The following is a 17,054-nucleotide window of genomic DNA, read 5'->3' as shown; positions in this document are numbered from 1 at the left end:
CTGGTGCAAGGTGAAATTGACGAAGATCAGAAGATGTTTGTGCTAGGAAGCTAGCAAGTACAGACTAGTGTCCATGTGGAGTGGTCGAAAACCAAAGCTGGTGGTGTTGGAACTCAAGTAGAATAGCCAGAGGAGACAAACCCTAATTTCCGTGAACTGTCAATGCAGTCCGGAAATTGGGAACACGTTTGCTCCGATACGCAAACTGCGAACGCGGTCACGTGGGGTCTGACAGACAGACACACAGACACGGCCGGTGTAATACCTCTCCGTGACATTCGTCACTCGGAGAGGTAAAAATTAAAATGGAGGCTCGGTGAAAGATAAGTGTAGTTTTAATTTTATTTTGTTAGTTTAATTTTAAGTTATCGATGTTTTATCAAAAACAATTTGTGTTTTGGGTTAATTTCAGCTTAATTATACTTGTTTAAGTTTAATTTAAAAGAATATTTTGTTTCTCTAGTAAATGCACTTTGCAATATGTCGCCAAATTTGTGATATTTATTTCCGGTTTTTCTCATTGGCTGATTGAACTCTGTTGATTCAACATTTTTATCGATAATGTTAGCCCTCGTCTCGACTCGGAGAGGTTTATTTTGGTTTCCCAACATGTCATTCTTGTTATGGTGCGCATTGACTTTTATTGCGTCTAACCACAAGTCAGCCTTGGTGATATTTAACATTAACCCTCATGTTGGCAAACTAAGAATATCGTTGAGGTGAAAGAGACAATAGTGTTTAAACTGCAAACCAGTTGTGAATTTAGCGATGAGAATATAGGGTTAACAGTTGAGGCGCAGATTATTGGGCCTTTTCAAACATTAAAAGGTTATATCTCTCCTAAAGTTATACACCTCATTTCCTGTTTTTATCTTATTTACTGATTTCCATGTGTTCAAGACATATCTTAAAAGGATGTCGTCTGCTTTACTGTATATTCTCTATGCTTGGAATACTGCTTTAATAGTTCGTAATTTTTTTTTCGTCAAAAAAAGGAGAAACAATTCTATATCTAGGTTAATAAGTTTGTAGTAGTAGTCCTCCTCTTGACTCGGAGAGGTAATAATTTGGCTTTCCCAACTTGTCTTTAAGGCAGAACTTTCATAAAGACGTCAAACTATTCAATCAAAAAGTTTTGTTAGTGAAACTAAAGCCATGACTTTTTATATTAAAGGCGGTTAAGACATGTAATTTGTATTGCATTGCTAATTAATTTAACACTCGATTGCAACTGTGTGTATCATTAAGGGCATAATTACCACCTATAAGTATGGTTAAATAGAAAATTTGAAGTGACGTTCAAGTTAGCCATTTTATTGTTGGTGTGCTTGAATGAAGTGCAAAATATTTTTTAGATTTTCAAAGCATTCAATTTCGTCTCGTGAGGCATTTAATGTTTAAGCAAATCCGTTGAAGAATACTTCGGTTGTGACCACGGCTACTGTTCCTGACAACAGCATGAGAAGTAAGTAGAAGGGAACGCTGACGCTACTCAGGTCCAAATCAGCCACGCTTTTCAACAGTTTGTTCCAAGTGACGCACTTCGAGATCCAAATAGTTCAACGCTCGCATTTCGAATAATGGCTCCATTCTGCAATAGAACATACATCAATTATCTTAATCATTTTACGATAAAATTCATACCTACGCCAGCTGGGCGAACTCGTGCACAATGGGACTGCTTTCTATCCAAGACGTGTTGTACATGAGGTGTAAGTATTCGAAGGCAAGTTCTTGTTGTGAAAAGTAAAGTCCTCCATTGCTCAGGAGGAATTCTTTATTCTCGTCATCGGAAGTCAAGAATTGTACAAAGAACCAAATCATAAAAGTGTCTCTCGTGATCAGGGCTTTTTTCCCAGAAAGTAGTGGTATGTATCCATCACGGTCGAGATATTCCACAGGACTGGTGAAAATTTTGTCCTTGTCGAGTGCTTCTAACCATTCCTTAACAACTGAGTCCTGCGATGCCTGTAGATACGCAACAATGACGTCGGAAGGATAGAATATTTAACATTTAATGGCCTATTTACCAAAATAAGTCCAGGAAGTGGACAAGACTCTCTTCGAAGCGGCTGACACTATAATCATCCTGGCCGTTTCGAACACCGGAGTCGGAGTGAAACGTTCCTGTAGACCATGGAAATGTGAGTAGTGGGGTAGACCAAAAGGCTTTCGTCTATGGGCTTCGAGAAGAAGTACTGGTTAGAGTACTGCATTTTATTGTTCATTTCTACATTTGAAATCAGAAGGAATTGAATATTCATTGACCCAATGATCATGAATTTCGTGCTTCCATCCTCATTTTTGACGATCTTGGCGAACTCGTCTCCAAAAGCATGTTTCCTAGCGGGAGTATTGAACTGTCCGGAATTCCGCTGAGCATCTTACTGTAGCGTTTCTCGTTTCTTTCAGCCTAATTGTCAAGCAAACCCTTCACATTATATAAGGAACTAGGTAAGCCCGGGTGTTATAGGACACTTAAAAAAGGAAAGAGTTCATGTCTATGTAGGCACTGAAATGTAAGCAATCCTTTGCCCAAACCCCAGGGCTTGCAGACGCTACTTAACCAATGGAGGAACTGTAGTTCTCGTTATTGCTAATTATTCCGAATTAAGAGATCTTTTATCATTTTTTAATATTTTTCATTTTGTGTTGGGTTGGCGAGGGGCATGGGGTATGCGGGCACGGTAGCTAGAATGAGAGATTCATTTTCATACTGAAAGGGCACTATGTGTATAAAGGCTGGGTTGCCATTATTTATTTATAGTTGTCGTTGAAAACATCTCCTGACCCTTCGATGTCACGAATATTACCTTAGCGAGTTTTAAAACATGAATACATTGGCATATACAAAACTAACACGTACTCCCCACCCCCAAACACTTCTGCCTCATACGTAACTTTTTTACGTGACTTGTATATTTAGAGAAAGGCCGTTCTTTGAAGGTATAATGTCATGTTACCTAAATCTTTCCTTCAAGTATATTACTTTTTCCGCAAAGATGTTAATTCGTCAGTGCCATCCCAGAACCAGACGTTGTGAAAATCCTGTTTGACGAGTTGGTCAATCGTGTCCACAGTGTCGTAGTCCATCTCGGTGAAATCCGATTTTAGTTTGCCTGATATTTCGAAGAAAATGAAAGTGGTCGCGATCAGCCAGGACATGGCCCCCACGCGATCGCTTCCTCGACACGGCTGTACGCTGTGACCACAAAAACGCGTCGGCTTTCGAGTACGAAATACTGCGTCACTTGAAATGTAAAGCACTTACGTTCGTAGAAAAAAGGAGGAAATTCTTCCAGATCATTTCGACTAACGTTAGGACGAACGGTCGTCCATTTTGATTTTTGGGCGTGGCCAAAGCCAAGAGGATCGACACTGCCAATAGACTCACCATCCACGATATCGAGAACTGCAGTTAATGTTGAAAGAAATTGTAATTCTTTCTTTAGAGTGTATGGAGCAAGTTCATGTTACTTGTCCTTCCATGTTGAGGAAAGACAGAGATGGTTTCTTGGTCATTTTCGGGACCGAAGAGACGATGAAGGTTGGTTGATATCGAAGTATAAACACTCGTCATTCCCGATTTCATCTCGGGAGTAAAGAAATTGTTGACTTGCATAGGAAAAAACAGCACGTCCATTTCCTGCCGAAAAGATACAAACCCCATATATTTTAACTGTAAAAACTGATGTAATAGTCTTTTCAATGGGAATTTCGTAGTAAAATAGGCTGTTCAACCATCGATATGTATAAATACTAACGTTTATACTAAATACTCTTGCGTTCCACAACGCATTTCGCTTAGATGCCCGTTGAGGAGAGAGAATTGTTAACCCCCCCCCACTCAACCTTGTGTGAGTGAGAGAAGCTACTATTTTTTTCTCTCTTCGAAATTTCAAACCTATATCAGTCATGATTCTTCAGAGCTCCCTCCTTTTCGCCACGTGGCCTAACCAGTAACTACACGCTGCTCAATTTAGAACCACCTCACAAATTGGAATCCATATTTCGTTCGTATTTAATTTATACATATTCATTATGGAAGTCTGGCCCCCATCATTCTTGGTACTCGTATCTTATTATTAAAATACCTCAGGTAAATACGGTTCCAAATCTTATTATTAGCTTCTTCCAAAGTTATGGACACCATATCGACGCTTCAAAAGAGTATACATTTACTATTGCGTTAAAAGAAAGCGTGACTGATATTCACCTCATGTTAAACCGTTTACTGAAACCATCCGGTAGTGACGAGTAGAGTTTCTCGCAGATCTCAAATGCCTTAGTTTCCTTATAAAAGGAAATATGTTATTTAGTGTTGAAACTCGTCGAAATACGCGTTTTGAAGTTGTGGAAACTTTAAAGGTAGTTGTAGAAATTTTCTTACCTCAATTATTCCCACTCTTATATCACTCATGCTGACTAATATGCAAAATTAGATTACATAAAGACGTTAAGGAAAATTGATATACAACGTCCGTAAATTAATTAATGCAATTTTATAGAGGTTTTCGAAGTAATTATTACTAACTTGTACCCCTAAGCGCCTCTCGAAGGAGGCGTCGTAATTTCAATTGCTTGACAAACTATCGACACCTCGAAGCCGATAAGGTCTTCCTGTACGCCTTTCAGGAGGCTTTCGACTAGGCCTTGCCACATACCATTATGCATTTCCCTCAATTCGAGAGAAAACGTAAGGGAGCACTACGTTTTAAACCTAATAATTATTAAAGACTTAGTGGTGAAGAAAAAGGGCACCCGTAAGTCCGATTTGGCGACTTTCTAGGCGCTTGATGATGTTATTTCCTCGTTAGGGTTCTTTTGGGAGAGCGAGTTTTGACTTAAGACCCGGACTGAAACAAGTCTTAAGGCTAGTAAACTTCCTTAACTAAATTAAACGACTTCTTTAACTATAACAACTCTTTATTTAACAACTAAGTATTGGCGATTTGGTTAATACTTGTACGATGCTACGTTATTGGGCGAGGTACTCGTTGGCTAGCTCGTGTCGTTCTGAAGTACAAAGGATAAATCCTTCAATTTATAAGGTGTTTCCCCCAGGTCAACGTCGCCAGAGAGTCGGCATAGTTCATGCCTTGGCTCTTTTGCTAGGTTACGGCGACGTTGACGTTGACCTGGGGGGCCTTTACCGATTACCTTTCCCAACGACGTAGATAGCAATGGAAAGTTCTCAACGAGCGAAGAACTTGGGTTCTAAACCCAATGACGTTGAGAAACTCCCCCTTGCTGTGGGCTTAAGCTATACATGATTGACATATTTGTAAAGATTTGGGTACAATTTTAAAAGAACTGAAAAACCCTCATTGAAAGGGTTGTACAAACAATTTTATGCTTTATAGAAGTGTGTAAACTGAAGTAAAGTTTTCTTAACCGCGTAAACATACACTCTTTTTCACACTCCCCGCGGTGATACTCACTAGTATCACCCTGGTTTACGCGTTTAATGGTTTATTCTAAATTGCAGAGATTATGATTTATTTACTTATTATTATTATTATTTTTTTTTATTTACTTTTTGTCTGTTTGTTTTTTGTTGCTCTTATTAGGTTATCAGGTTATTTTATCACTTGTTCGATGACCTAAGTAAGCGTGCCATTTCCCTACTCTCGGTTTGTTCCTTCAGAAATGCAACTAGTTCTTCCGCGTCTAAACAATCATTATTCCCCATATAACCCCTTTTAACGCAAAATGCAGTCCTAATGTCTTCTGGCATACATTCTAATAGTGTGGGGCAAAGAAAGGATGTTTGATTGGTCGTATTAACATTAAGGGCCTTGAGACATCGTAGATTTACTTCGCAAGTATTTAGCATTGATCTAAGACCATCTACGTTGCTCGAACTGGTTACTGGCTCAATACTCCTTAGTTTATTCATGTGTACATGCACCGCGATCCTACTCTTATCAAATCTATTTTTCAACAATTTGACGGCTTCGTCATATGAGTCGTCACATTCTGTTAACCCGTCAATGGCTTCAAAAGCCTCCCCCTCCAAGAAAGAGTTCAGATATATTAGTTTTTCTACCTTACTAAGTCGTTGGTTGTTTTCTATCGTTGTTTTGAATCTTGACCAGAAGGCGTTCCATTTTGTATGCTCCCCGCGAAATATTGGGACCGTGTACGTAGGTAGTCTCACCTCGGTGCCGTAACTGCCGTTGTAGTTGGGGAAATTTCCCGCGCTGATTGGTTGCTGCTGCGGTACCATGTTTTGTTGGCTTGGCCCGATGACCGGAACTTGATGACTAGCTGAAGGTGAAGGCTGGTTGTTGGACGCCGAGTTTTGCGTCGGGAGTGGCGGCTGAATTGGCGCCGGATTTTGCGGTATTATTGCGGGCGATCCTGCCGGTAAGGCTAACTGAGGGACCATCGGAGGCGCCAGTGGGTTTAGGGTTGAGACGTTGTAAACCGTTGACGTCGAATAGTTGGACGTCGCGTTGGTTTGGGTGGCGGTCTGCTTCCTCTGGATTATCCGCTGTGTTTTTCTCCTTAAGTCGGATATCTCCTCCCTTCTTAAGATCGCCTCTTCTATCTCCTTTTCCATTTCTTGGTCATCTTCAATTAGGGCCTCGACACGTGCGTCAATTTTAATGAGGTCTTCTTCCTTTTCCGCCAAACTGGATAGCGCGTCTTCTAAGTCATCCACACTCGTATTTGGATCATTAATCAACGTTTTAATTTGATTTATTTTTCTAGTCGCGGCACTTCGCGTACTTTTCCTATTTGCTTTTGCTAGTTGTAAAGCGTTTTTAGTGGTCGTGTTAGTTGCTCCTCCGGTAGGCGCGCTCGTTCGTCCGTCCGGTACCGATGTTTTGGTGTTCGACTCCGACACGTTATTTGAAGCGTTATTGTTAGGCATTTTACTTTATTCTAATTAATTTCACGAGAGTTTACGTAATTAATTTGCTGTTTTATTTTAAGTGATAATTAGCGATTTAGTTAATTTTCACGAGAGTTTACGTAATTAATTAGCTGTTTAATTTACGTGATAATTAGCGATTTAGTTAATTATCTTCCACGAGATTTTACGTGGTAATTAGCGATTTAATTTAATTTTCTTCCACGAGATTTTTCGTGGTAATTAGCGATTTAATGTTATTTTAATTAGTTTGCACGAGATTTTACGAGTCTAATTAATTTGTTGCACGAGATTTTACGAGTCTAATTCATTTGTTGCACGAGATTTTACGCGTCTGATTAATTTGTTGCACGAGATTTTACGCGTCTGATTAATTTGTTGCACGAGATTTTACGCGACTGATTTATTTCACGAGATTTTACGTGACTGATTTATTTCACGAGATTTTACGTGACTGATTTATTTCACGAGATTTTACGTGACTGGTTAATTTCACGAGATTTTACGTGACTGGTTAATTTGTTTTAGTTTAGTTTTACGAAAGTTCACTTATCTTAATAGCGGTTAAGTCCCTCGGTTTCGGTCACCATGAAGAAAAAGGGCACCCGTAAGTCCGATTTGGCGACTTTCTAGGCGCTTGATGATGTTATTTCCTCGTTAGGGTTCTTTTGGGAGAGCGAGTTTTGACTTAAGACCCGGACTGAAACAAGTCTTAAGGCTAGTAAACTTCCTTAACTAAATTAAACGACTTCTTTAACTATAACAACTCTTTATTTAACAACTAAGTATTGGCGATTTGGTTAATACTTGTACGATGCTACGTTATTGGGCGAGGTACTCGTTGGCTAGCTCGTGTCGTTCTGAAGTACAAAGGATAAATCCTTCAATTTATAAGGTGTTTCCCCCAGGTCAACGTCGCCAGAGAGTCGGCATAGTTCATGCCTTGGCTCTTTTGCTAGGTTACGGCGACGTTGACGTTGACCTGGGGGGCCTTTACCGATTACCTTTCCCAACGACGTAGATAGCAATGGAAAGTTCTCAACGAGCGAAGAACTTGGGTTCTAAACCCAATGACGTTGAGAAACTCCCCCTTGCTGTGGGCTTAAGCTATACATGATTGACATATTTGTAAAGATTTGGGTACAATTTTAAAAGAACTGAAAAACCCTCATTGAAAGGGTTGTACAAACAATTTTATGCTTTATAGAAGTGGGTAAACTGAAGTAAAGTTTTCTTAACCGCGTAAACATACACTCTTTTTCACAAGTGGCGCTTCTGGAGATTCCCGCTTTGTGGCCTGAAGAAAAAATCGTGACCTAAGGCGTTTTTGTACCTAAAATCGACCCAGCTAAATGCTAAGGCGACAGCGCTAAGTGAAATTTCGGAGCAATACATGGATTTCTTCCACTTGGAATCTCTCAGCGACCATAAACTCATTTTATTATCTTATTGAAGGTAAGGGGAAGGCCTTAAGACTTTATTAAAACCGCCAGACCCTCCTTCCTCCCGTTTCATTGGCTACTGTTCAGAAAAAGCAAAGAGAACTTGAGTTCAACGCACATAGGTCGCTAGCTACGTCAATATCATGTGGTTTCTAAGTTCAAATACATTATGCATGACGTCATGGGTGACGTTTCTATAACTCCCCTTTTATTGAAGCAGAGATGCACAGAAAATTATTTGTTAAAGATTCCAAGTAGAGGAAAGCTATCTACTCGTGGCCGAAGTGGACGTAATTTTATCAGATTATAGCTCTCGCACAATTAAAGTCTAATTAACTTATTTTCCGCTTGAAGAAACATGCTTAAGTTAAGAAATTGAACTTACTTAAATCGACCCAACTTCATGCCAAGGTACAAAGGTAAGACTTTGTTTGAACTTAGTTGGTATTATTCATGTTTGTTGTTCTCTTAACTCTTGGTTATTCGGGTGAGTATAGCGATTTTTCAAAATCGTTACTGGTAAAGTAAACAAGACGGCCCAAGGGCTCGTAATAGTAGCCATATCGTACGAGTGAATAGCCCCTCTATACCCTACCCTAATGAGTGGATAACCCCTCTATACCTTACCCTAATGAGTGGATAACCCCTCTATACCTTACCCTAATGAGTGAATAGCGCTATCTTTTTCAATGCTTAAATTATTTACCGTGCATAAAATCAGAGTGAATAGCCCCTCGATTCCCTACTCTAAACAGTGATTAAATTATAACCGTATAAATTTACTTATGCTGTAATTCTAATATTCCGGCGAATCGAAGAACAGATAGTTTTTAGTGATAATCCCCTCGATGAGTTTACAACATAGACTTATGCCGATGCACACTTATCGCATCTTATAAATTTCTAACAAGTACTTATGCCCAGAAACTTTTTGAAAGTTTAGTTATAGTGATTACGCATTTTAGTGATTATCCCCTCGAATTACCTTTAGCAATGCTAAAATGATCAAACGCATAACGCTCCTTTAACACTATGTTAGCTCTATCTAAACCCAAATTTGAATTAACCGCCAAATCGTTCCAGTCAAACATAAAATAGATGACGATAGCTACCGAACGAGAACGAAACACATGAGGAGCGCGGTAGGAAACGGGGAAAATCGTTATCTATTTAATTAGCACATACATAAAAAGAAAATAAATATAAAAACCCCAAACATACAAATTCTAAGTATCCGACCCCACAGATAAAAATTCAAAAGTTTCCGATCCCACAGATTAAGAGGTACCCCACCCCACATCACCCCGACATTTTAGAGATAAGAATAAATAATTAAAAAACTCGGAGTTTCTATCAAGTCTCTATGGTTCAGTTGGTAGAATGTCTGCCTATTGCGCCAGCGACCCGGGTTCGATTCCCGGGTCTGACCTGAAAAAATTTTAATTAAAATTAAATCTCTAACCGAGCCCAGTAACCCCTATGGGTGGGTTGTGGTAATATAAAGTTCCTTTTAAGCTAAAATCTGACGATAACGAAGCGACAACCCCGGCCACTACTACTACTACTACTACTACTACTACTACGACGGCTCGGGTCAAACTAAGAGCCTATCGTATACTACGATATGGCTAAAAAACAACGCACTCTTGTGGCATTTGGGCCAAAGGCTTAGTTTCCATGAATAATAATTGTATTGATTTTTTTAGCTTGATGGCCTTAATCCAAGCTTTAACAACATTTTTTTAATCAAATTAAATATAGTAAAACCCTTAATTTGAACGTCAATATTACAATAAAACTATTTATATTTATTTAAACCATTCAAATAATTTATATCGATATGAAAATTATTGAAAGGTGAGGTGCAAAATAGTTTTAAGATTTCTGAAAGGTGTAAATCTGCAGTACCTTCAAGGGAAAAGGATAATGAGTGAGGATACGAAATCTTAGACAAATATGCACGCTATCTGTGAACAGCTCGGGTGGAACACTAGAAAATGGGGGAGGAATACTCTGGAGAAAAACGAGCGGTGGATGCGGTATCTGACCGAAACAGATACGCATCTGCCCCATCAAATTCCTTGACTTAACGCCGGGAAAAGGAACTGTATCTCTCTGGCCCGGAGAATCCTGAGTGGTGGGTTTGAAATTTCGGCCATGCGCAAAGAGAAAAAATTGCAAATTTCCCTCTGACTCATAAGGCTATGGGTAGGAGGTTACACTTCATATTTATCTCTGCTGAATGGGTGCTCAAACGAAATGACTTGTGAAACGTCAGAGATGGGAACCCATAATACGTTAGTACATATACATATCCATGCTGACAGAGTTGAACCGACAGCGCCCTATACTAACTATTACCGTTAACCTCTACATATTCATGCTGACAGGGTTGTTACCTCTCCGAGTGACGTATGTCACGGAGAGGTTCTAAATTCGACGTATCTGTGTGTCTGTCCGTTGTTACACCCACGTGACCGCGTTCGCAGTTTGCAGATCGGAGCAAACGTGTATTCAATTTCCTGACCGCATTTACAGTCCCGGAAATTGTATTCCACTTACAGGCTGTTACTCCATTGCCTGTCTAACAACCCCACATGGACACCAGTCTGTACTTACTGGCTTCTAAACACCACCACCTTCTCGTCTTTGTCCATTCCACATGGACAGCAGTCTGTACACCTTGCTTCTAACACCACCATCTTCTGGTCTTTGTTTTTGTCCATCCCACATGGACACCAGTCTGTACACCTGGCTTCTAACACCACCATCTTCTGGTCTTTGTTTTTGTCCATCCCACATGGACACCAGTCTGTACACCTGGCTTCTAACACCACCATCTTTTGATCTTTGTTTTTGTCCATCCAACATGGACACCAGTCTGTACACCTGGCTTCTAACACCACCATCATCCTTATGGTTAAGACATACGCGGCGATCGGCTAGGGTTACGAGAAACGTCTAGCCTTCCAATGGAGGGGTCTTACTCCAAGGTTCACGCAATTGCGATGTTCTTATCTACAGCTGCGATTCGAATCCTTTATATACTACCTATTTGAGTAAGGCGAAGCAACCGGCGTATGCTTCATTTCAAACGCCAATATTAGTCAAGTCTCTCAAGAATGTTTAATTGTTCTTTACCAAAACGATGTAACGCTCAATAAGGCAAACAACTGACGAAGAAAATATTTAATATTAATTATATTTATTTTAATATTTAAGATAATCTTGTTTCTCAACTCAAAGTTAATACGGAAAGAGTTAAAAAGAAGCTTATGTTTTTGTCTGTGTGTGTCCGTCCATTGTTACACTAGCGCGTCGCGTTAGCAGTTAGCCTTGTGTTGATGTGTTAAGAAATCATACAGAACCTTAATATTGCCTTTTTCCATAATATAAAGTGAATATGTGGAAGTATTTTTCGTAATTATGATGCATTTAGTACTTCTGTAGCTTTAAAGCTCTGTTTCATTATTTCTGTTATTGGGATTTTTTTTAATATTGCTTTTTGAAATGGCTGTTTATATATTACTTAAGCTATACTACATCTGTATATAGAATAATCCTTGGTTTAGTGATTTCATGAAGAAAGCCAAGATCTAGACTTCGACGGGTATATCTAGTATTACCCGCAATAGGCTTAGTGAAATAAAGAGTAAATAATTGAGGCCTGTGGTGAAGTAAACTATGGGTTTTGATTTTCGTGTCTGAAATGAAGAGACATCAACGGTTCAGAGTGAGCCGAAAGTTAAATACACTCTTAAATATTCAGGGTAAGATTTTATAATAGAAGAAAAGATCATGGTGGTAATTATATTAGTAGGGCTAAGCTACAGAGTTTTTATTCCCTTTGTGGTGCGCATTGATGACTATCAGTGCGTCTAGCTACAATTTAGCTTTGGTGTTAATTAACGTTAACATTCATGTTGGCAAACTAAGAATATTGTTGAGGTGAGACGAGACGATAGTGTTTGCACTGCAAACCAGTTGTGAATGTAGCTATCAGAATATAGGGTAAACAGCTGAAGCGTATATAGACTTCATTTCCTGTTCTTTTCCCCATTGACTGATTTCCATGTGTCCAAGATTTATCCTTATTGGATGTAAAATGTCGTCTGCTTTACTGTATATTCGCTATGCTTGGAATACTGCTTCAATATTTCGTAAATTTTTACTTCAAAAAAGTGAAATAATTCCATATCTAGGTAAATAAGTTTGTAGTAGTAGACCTCTTGACTCGGAGAGGTAATATTTTGGTTTTCCCAACTTGTGTTTCTTATAAGACCGTGATGTTATTGGGATATCGTTAAGTGTTTCTGAAGGAATTATAAGTCTGGTGGGAACCCATATAGGAATTAGTACATATACATATCCATGCTGACAGAGTTGTGTTCCATATATGACTGTGATGTTATTGGGTTTTCGTTAAGTGAAGCTGTTTCTGAAGGGGTTACAAATTTGGTGGTAACTCCGCGGAAGCGTCGTTTTGAGGCTCTCTTCGTGCTTCTCAACTTGTTCACAGAAAGAAGAAAAGAAGTGGCATTTTCAAGAATTAAAGCGAGTAGGGCAAACGCTATTCCCACGAAGTACACAGAAAACACGCTTTCGATTTCATTGACGGAAATCGTTGAAAATTCTTCCATTGGCCGTTTCCATTGCACCAGATTGACTGCATATCGTGCTTGGTAGAAATACCCGAATGCGATGTCATGTTCGGCCAGTAACTCTACCCTGAAACGATGTGACAAAGCGTTAAATGTGACAAACGCCTCACTTTGTTTCTTCAATCTTACATCAGGTTGGCGTTCTCCATGAACTTTGATTTTGAAAAATTGGACGAAGTGGGGTAGACCAAAAGGCTTTCATCTATGGGCTTCGAGAAGTAGTACTGGTTAGCGTACTGCATTTTATTGTTCATTTCTACATTTGAAATCAGAATAAATTGAATATTCATTGACCCAACCACCATGAATTTCGTGTTGCCATCTCCATTTTTGACGATGTTCTCGAGCTGGTCTCCCAAAAGCATGTTTTCTGGCGGGAGAATTGAACTTTTTGGAATGCCGCTGAGTATCTTACTGTAGCGCTTCTCGTCTGTTTTGGCCTAAAAATTCAAAATTCTTTTCTCATTATCTTTGAAACTAGGAAACCTACTAGACGTTCCCCGTCCCGTCTGGGGCACGTGACAGAGGAACGCTTTATCTCGTGAACTATGTTTCGATTGCATAATCTTACCAGACCACCAGTAGTATTAATACGCGAGTGCTCTAGAATTCCGCGGGGGAGGGGTCTGTAAATATTTTTTCCGCGAATCACACGTCGCCTACGTTTAGATTCTTGTTTCACATTTTGTTATTTTTATTAATTTTTGCTGATATCAATTATGGTTATATTCGGCAAATTCGATTGGTGTATTTTTACACTTACTTTTTTGATCAAAGAACTTAATTCGTCGGTGCCGTCCCAGAACCAAACGTTGTGAAAATCCTGTTTGACGAGTTGGTCGATGGTGTCCACCGTATCGTATTCTACCTCTGTAAAATCCGATTTCAGGTTGCCTGATATTTCGAAGAAAATGAAAGTGGTCGCCATCAACCAGGACATGGCCCCCACGCGCCACGCGATTGCTTCCTCAACACGGTTGTACGCTGTGACCACAAATAGGGGTCGATTTTCCAGAACAAAATACTGCGTCACTTGAAATGTAAAGCACTTACGTTCGTAGAAAAAAAGGAGGAAATTCTTCCAGATCATTTCGACTAACGTTAGGACGAACGGTCGGCCATTTTGATTTTTGGGCGTGGCCAAAGCCAAGAGGATCGACACTGCCAATAGACTCACCATCCACGATATCGAGAACTGTAATTAATGTTGAAAAAATTGTTATTGTCTCTCTTTAGAGTATATGGAGTTAGTTCATGTTACTTGTCCTTCCATGTTGAGGAAAGACAGAGATGGTTTCTTGGTCATTTTTGGGACCGAAGAGACGATGAAGGTCGAAATCGAATCATAAACGCCCGTCATTACCGATTTCATCTCGGGAGTAAAGAAATTATTGACTTGCGTAAGATAAAACAGCACGTCTATTTTCTGCCGAGAAGATACAAACCGCAAATTTATTTTGTGTAAAAGGTTTCAGTTTAAATTGCGTAGTAAAATAGGATGTTCAACCATTGATTTGTATAAATACTAACGTTTTATAGATTCCCATCTTTAACGTTCCCCAAGCAGGGAGAAAAATATTATAATAATATAATAACCTTGTGACTGAGAGGGAAGTTCGTATTTTTTCTCTCTGCGCAAGGGTGAAAATTCAAACCCACCAATCAGGATTCTCGATTGAGCTATAACTCCTTTCCCCACACTAGCTACTTCCAACTTCATTTATTACCACCTCGCATCCGATCTTGGGCCAAATTTTGAATCCATATAACCATAAGTCCATTAAATTAACCTAGGCTAATTTAATATACTTCTGATATAACGTTAGTGTTTCTACATCTAATTTTCAAAAATTCTAATTATTTAAAATACCTCTGGTAAATATCCCCGATCTCTAATCGCATTACCCTCTTCCAAACTTATCGACACCAGTTCGACGCTTGAAAAAAGTTAACATTTATTATTGCGTTAAGAAAAAGCGTGACAGATATGCACCTCAGGTTAAACCTTTTTCTGAAAAATTCTTCTAGAGAAGAGTAGAGTTTGTCGCAGATCTCAAAATTTCTGGTTTCCTTACAAGGAAAATGTTAATTTTTAACAAATGGTATAGGATTTGAGTCCTTTAGGGTGAAAACTTATCGACATCCGCTGTTTTGAAGTTCTGGAATCTTGAAAGTGAGTTGTCGAAATATGCTTACCTCAATTATTCCCACTCGTATATCACTCATGTTGGCTGATTTGCAAAATAAGATTAGGAGAAAACGTAGAAGAAACTTGATATACAATATCCGTAAATTAATTAGAGTAATATTATAGAGGCTTTGTAAGTTATAAACACTAACTCGCATCCCTAAGTCTTAATTTGAATTGCGTGAAAAGCAGTCGACGCGTCGGATCCGTTTATGTCTTCTTATGAGGCATTTGACTGTGCCTTGACACACACACAATTACTTGCTTTTATCAATAAGAGAGAAAACTTAAGGGAAATTTTATTTTAAATGGTGATGTCCTACGTATTACGCTCTCCATTCACTACTATCTGTTAGTTTTAAACCGATTATTCCTAAAGACACTATGGCGTTTCTGGTGTTATTCGCTTTAGTTTCCGCTTTGTAGACTGAAGAATTTATCGTGACCTAAGTAATTATTTTAGACGAAATCGATCCAACAAAATGACTAGGTTACAGCGCTAAATGAAGTTTCGGAGGTATACAAAGATTTCTTCCACTTGAAATCTTTCAGAGGCCATAGAATCCATTTTAATATCTTATTTAAGGTAGGGGGAAGGCCTTTAATTCGCCCGCACCTCCTCCCTCCCGTTTCATTGGCTATTGACAAATATGGTACAACCGTGGATCGTAGGTTTACTCGTTCAAAACTCATAAAAATAGCTTCTTTACATTCGGGTCCGACGTTCATAGGTCGCGGGAGTCACGGCGCAGGTCGATAGCTACGTCAATATCACGTGGTTTCTAAGTTGAAACGCGTTATGCGTAACACGTCCTCCCCTTTTATTCAAGCAGAAAGGCTCCGAAAATTATTTGTTAAAGATTCCAAGTGGAAGAAATCATTGTACTTCTGGCCGAAGCGGTTCGTAATTATGGCAAGGTATAGCTCTCGCACAATTGAGGTCTTATTGACTTTATTTTTTTCATTTTGCGTTTGGAGAAACACGAGTTTAGCAGTTTTAGTTACTTTAATCGACCCGGCTTCATGCCAAGGTACAAAAATAAGTCTTCTATGTTTAAACACCTTTTAAAAAAAAATAAAATTGTATCCAACTAAACTTAATTTTAATTTCAACCAAATATATTTATTTGCTACATCATATATTAAATTATTTTGACTGTTATTACGTTAATTAGTAATAATCTTGATTTTTGAATTATTTATTAGTAACGATATAAGGTAAGCATGGGCGAATACCAGTTTTTGACTGTCGAGACGAATATCGAATAGTGAAAAATTTTCTTATCGAATACCGAGACGAATAGTTGTTTGGGAACCGAATATCGAATAATTAGGCTTAACTTAAAATTGCCCTTATCGAATAGTTATCGAATAGTCAGAAATAGAAGGATGAATTAAAATCAATTTAAATTATATTTAGAATTTAGATGCGCTATAGAGTAGTAGCACTTCAGGCCTATTTTCCCATAGAAACATTAAAAAGTGTAACTGCCATTACTTTTTTAAAACATTTTTAGGGTTAATATTTTCGTTTTCTCGAATAGTTAATCGAATATTTAACGAATAGTTAATCGAATATTTAACGAATAGTTAGTCGAATATTTAACGAATAGTAGGCCCGAATAGTAAAATTCACTATTCGATATTCGTTCGAATACCCGAAATGGGGCTTATCGAATATCGAGACGGTTATTCGTCTCGATATTCGATCGAGTTATTCGTGTTACTCGAGTATTCGCCCATGCTTAATATAAGGGTTCTTAACGTTGTAAGGTATAATACCGTGTTTCTAGTCCCAAAAGGTGTCATTTTATTATTTTAAGAAAGAACCGGCTTGAATTGTCTGTATGTCTTTTAGTAACGGTTTCATAGCTTTCAGCATG

The 17,054-nt window shown here is 38.7% G+C and overlaps 2 protein-coding genes across 2 annotated transcripts in view; one reads left to right on the top strand and one right to left on the bottom strand.

Moving 5' to 3' along the window:
• r (carbamoyl-phosphate synthetase 2, aspartate transcarbamylase, and dihydroorotase rudimentary) overlaps positions 1-16,247 on the top strand; it is a 112,414-nt gene extending 96,167 nt beyond the window's left edge. Inside the window, exon 3 of the transcript XR_016366145.1 lies at positions 16,234-16,247. The gene's annotated coding sequence lies outside the window, so the exon portion shown is untranslated. The remainder of the gene's footprint in view (positions 1-16,233) is intronic.
• LOC149678761 (uncharacterized) lies at positions 1,833-4,815 on the bottom strand. Its single transcript, XM_089836721.1, has 7 exons — positions 4,391-4,815; positions 4,217-4,293; positions 4,095-4,160; positions 3,478-3,646; positions 3,272-3,412; positions 2,031-3,202; positions 1,833-1,968 (listed from the first exon to the last, which is right to left on the bottom strand). The coding sequence occupies exons 1-4, from the start codon at positions 4,418-4,420 to the stop codon at positions 3,589-3,591; spliced, it is 231 nt and encodes a 76-aa protein (XP_089692847.1). The 5' UTR covers positions 4,421-4,815; the 3' UTR covers positions 1,833-1,968; positions 2,031-3,202; positions 3,272-3,412; positions 3,478-3,588.
• Positions 16,248-17,054: the final 807 nt, after the last annotated feature.

Source organism: Phalangium opilio, unplaced genomic scaffold (assembly GCF_054372755.1).
Source record: "Phalangium opilio isolate 3A_F unplaced genomic scaffold, DU_Popi_V2 ptg000042l_1, whole genome shotgun sequence".
Classification (NCBI taxonomy): domain Eukaryota; kingdom Metazoa; phylum Arthropoda; class Arachnida; order Opiliones; family Phalangiidae; genus Phalangium; species Phalangium opilio.
The sequence above is the reverse complement of the archived record's forward strand: the minus strand, read 5'-3'. Positions and strand labels throughout refer to the sequence as shown.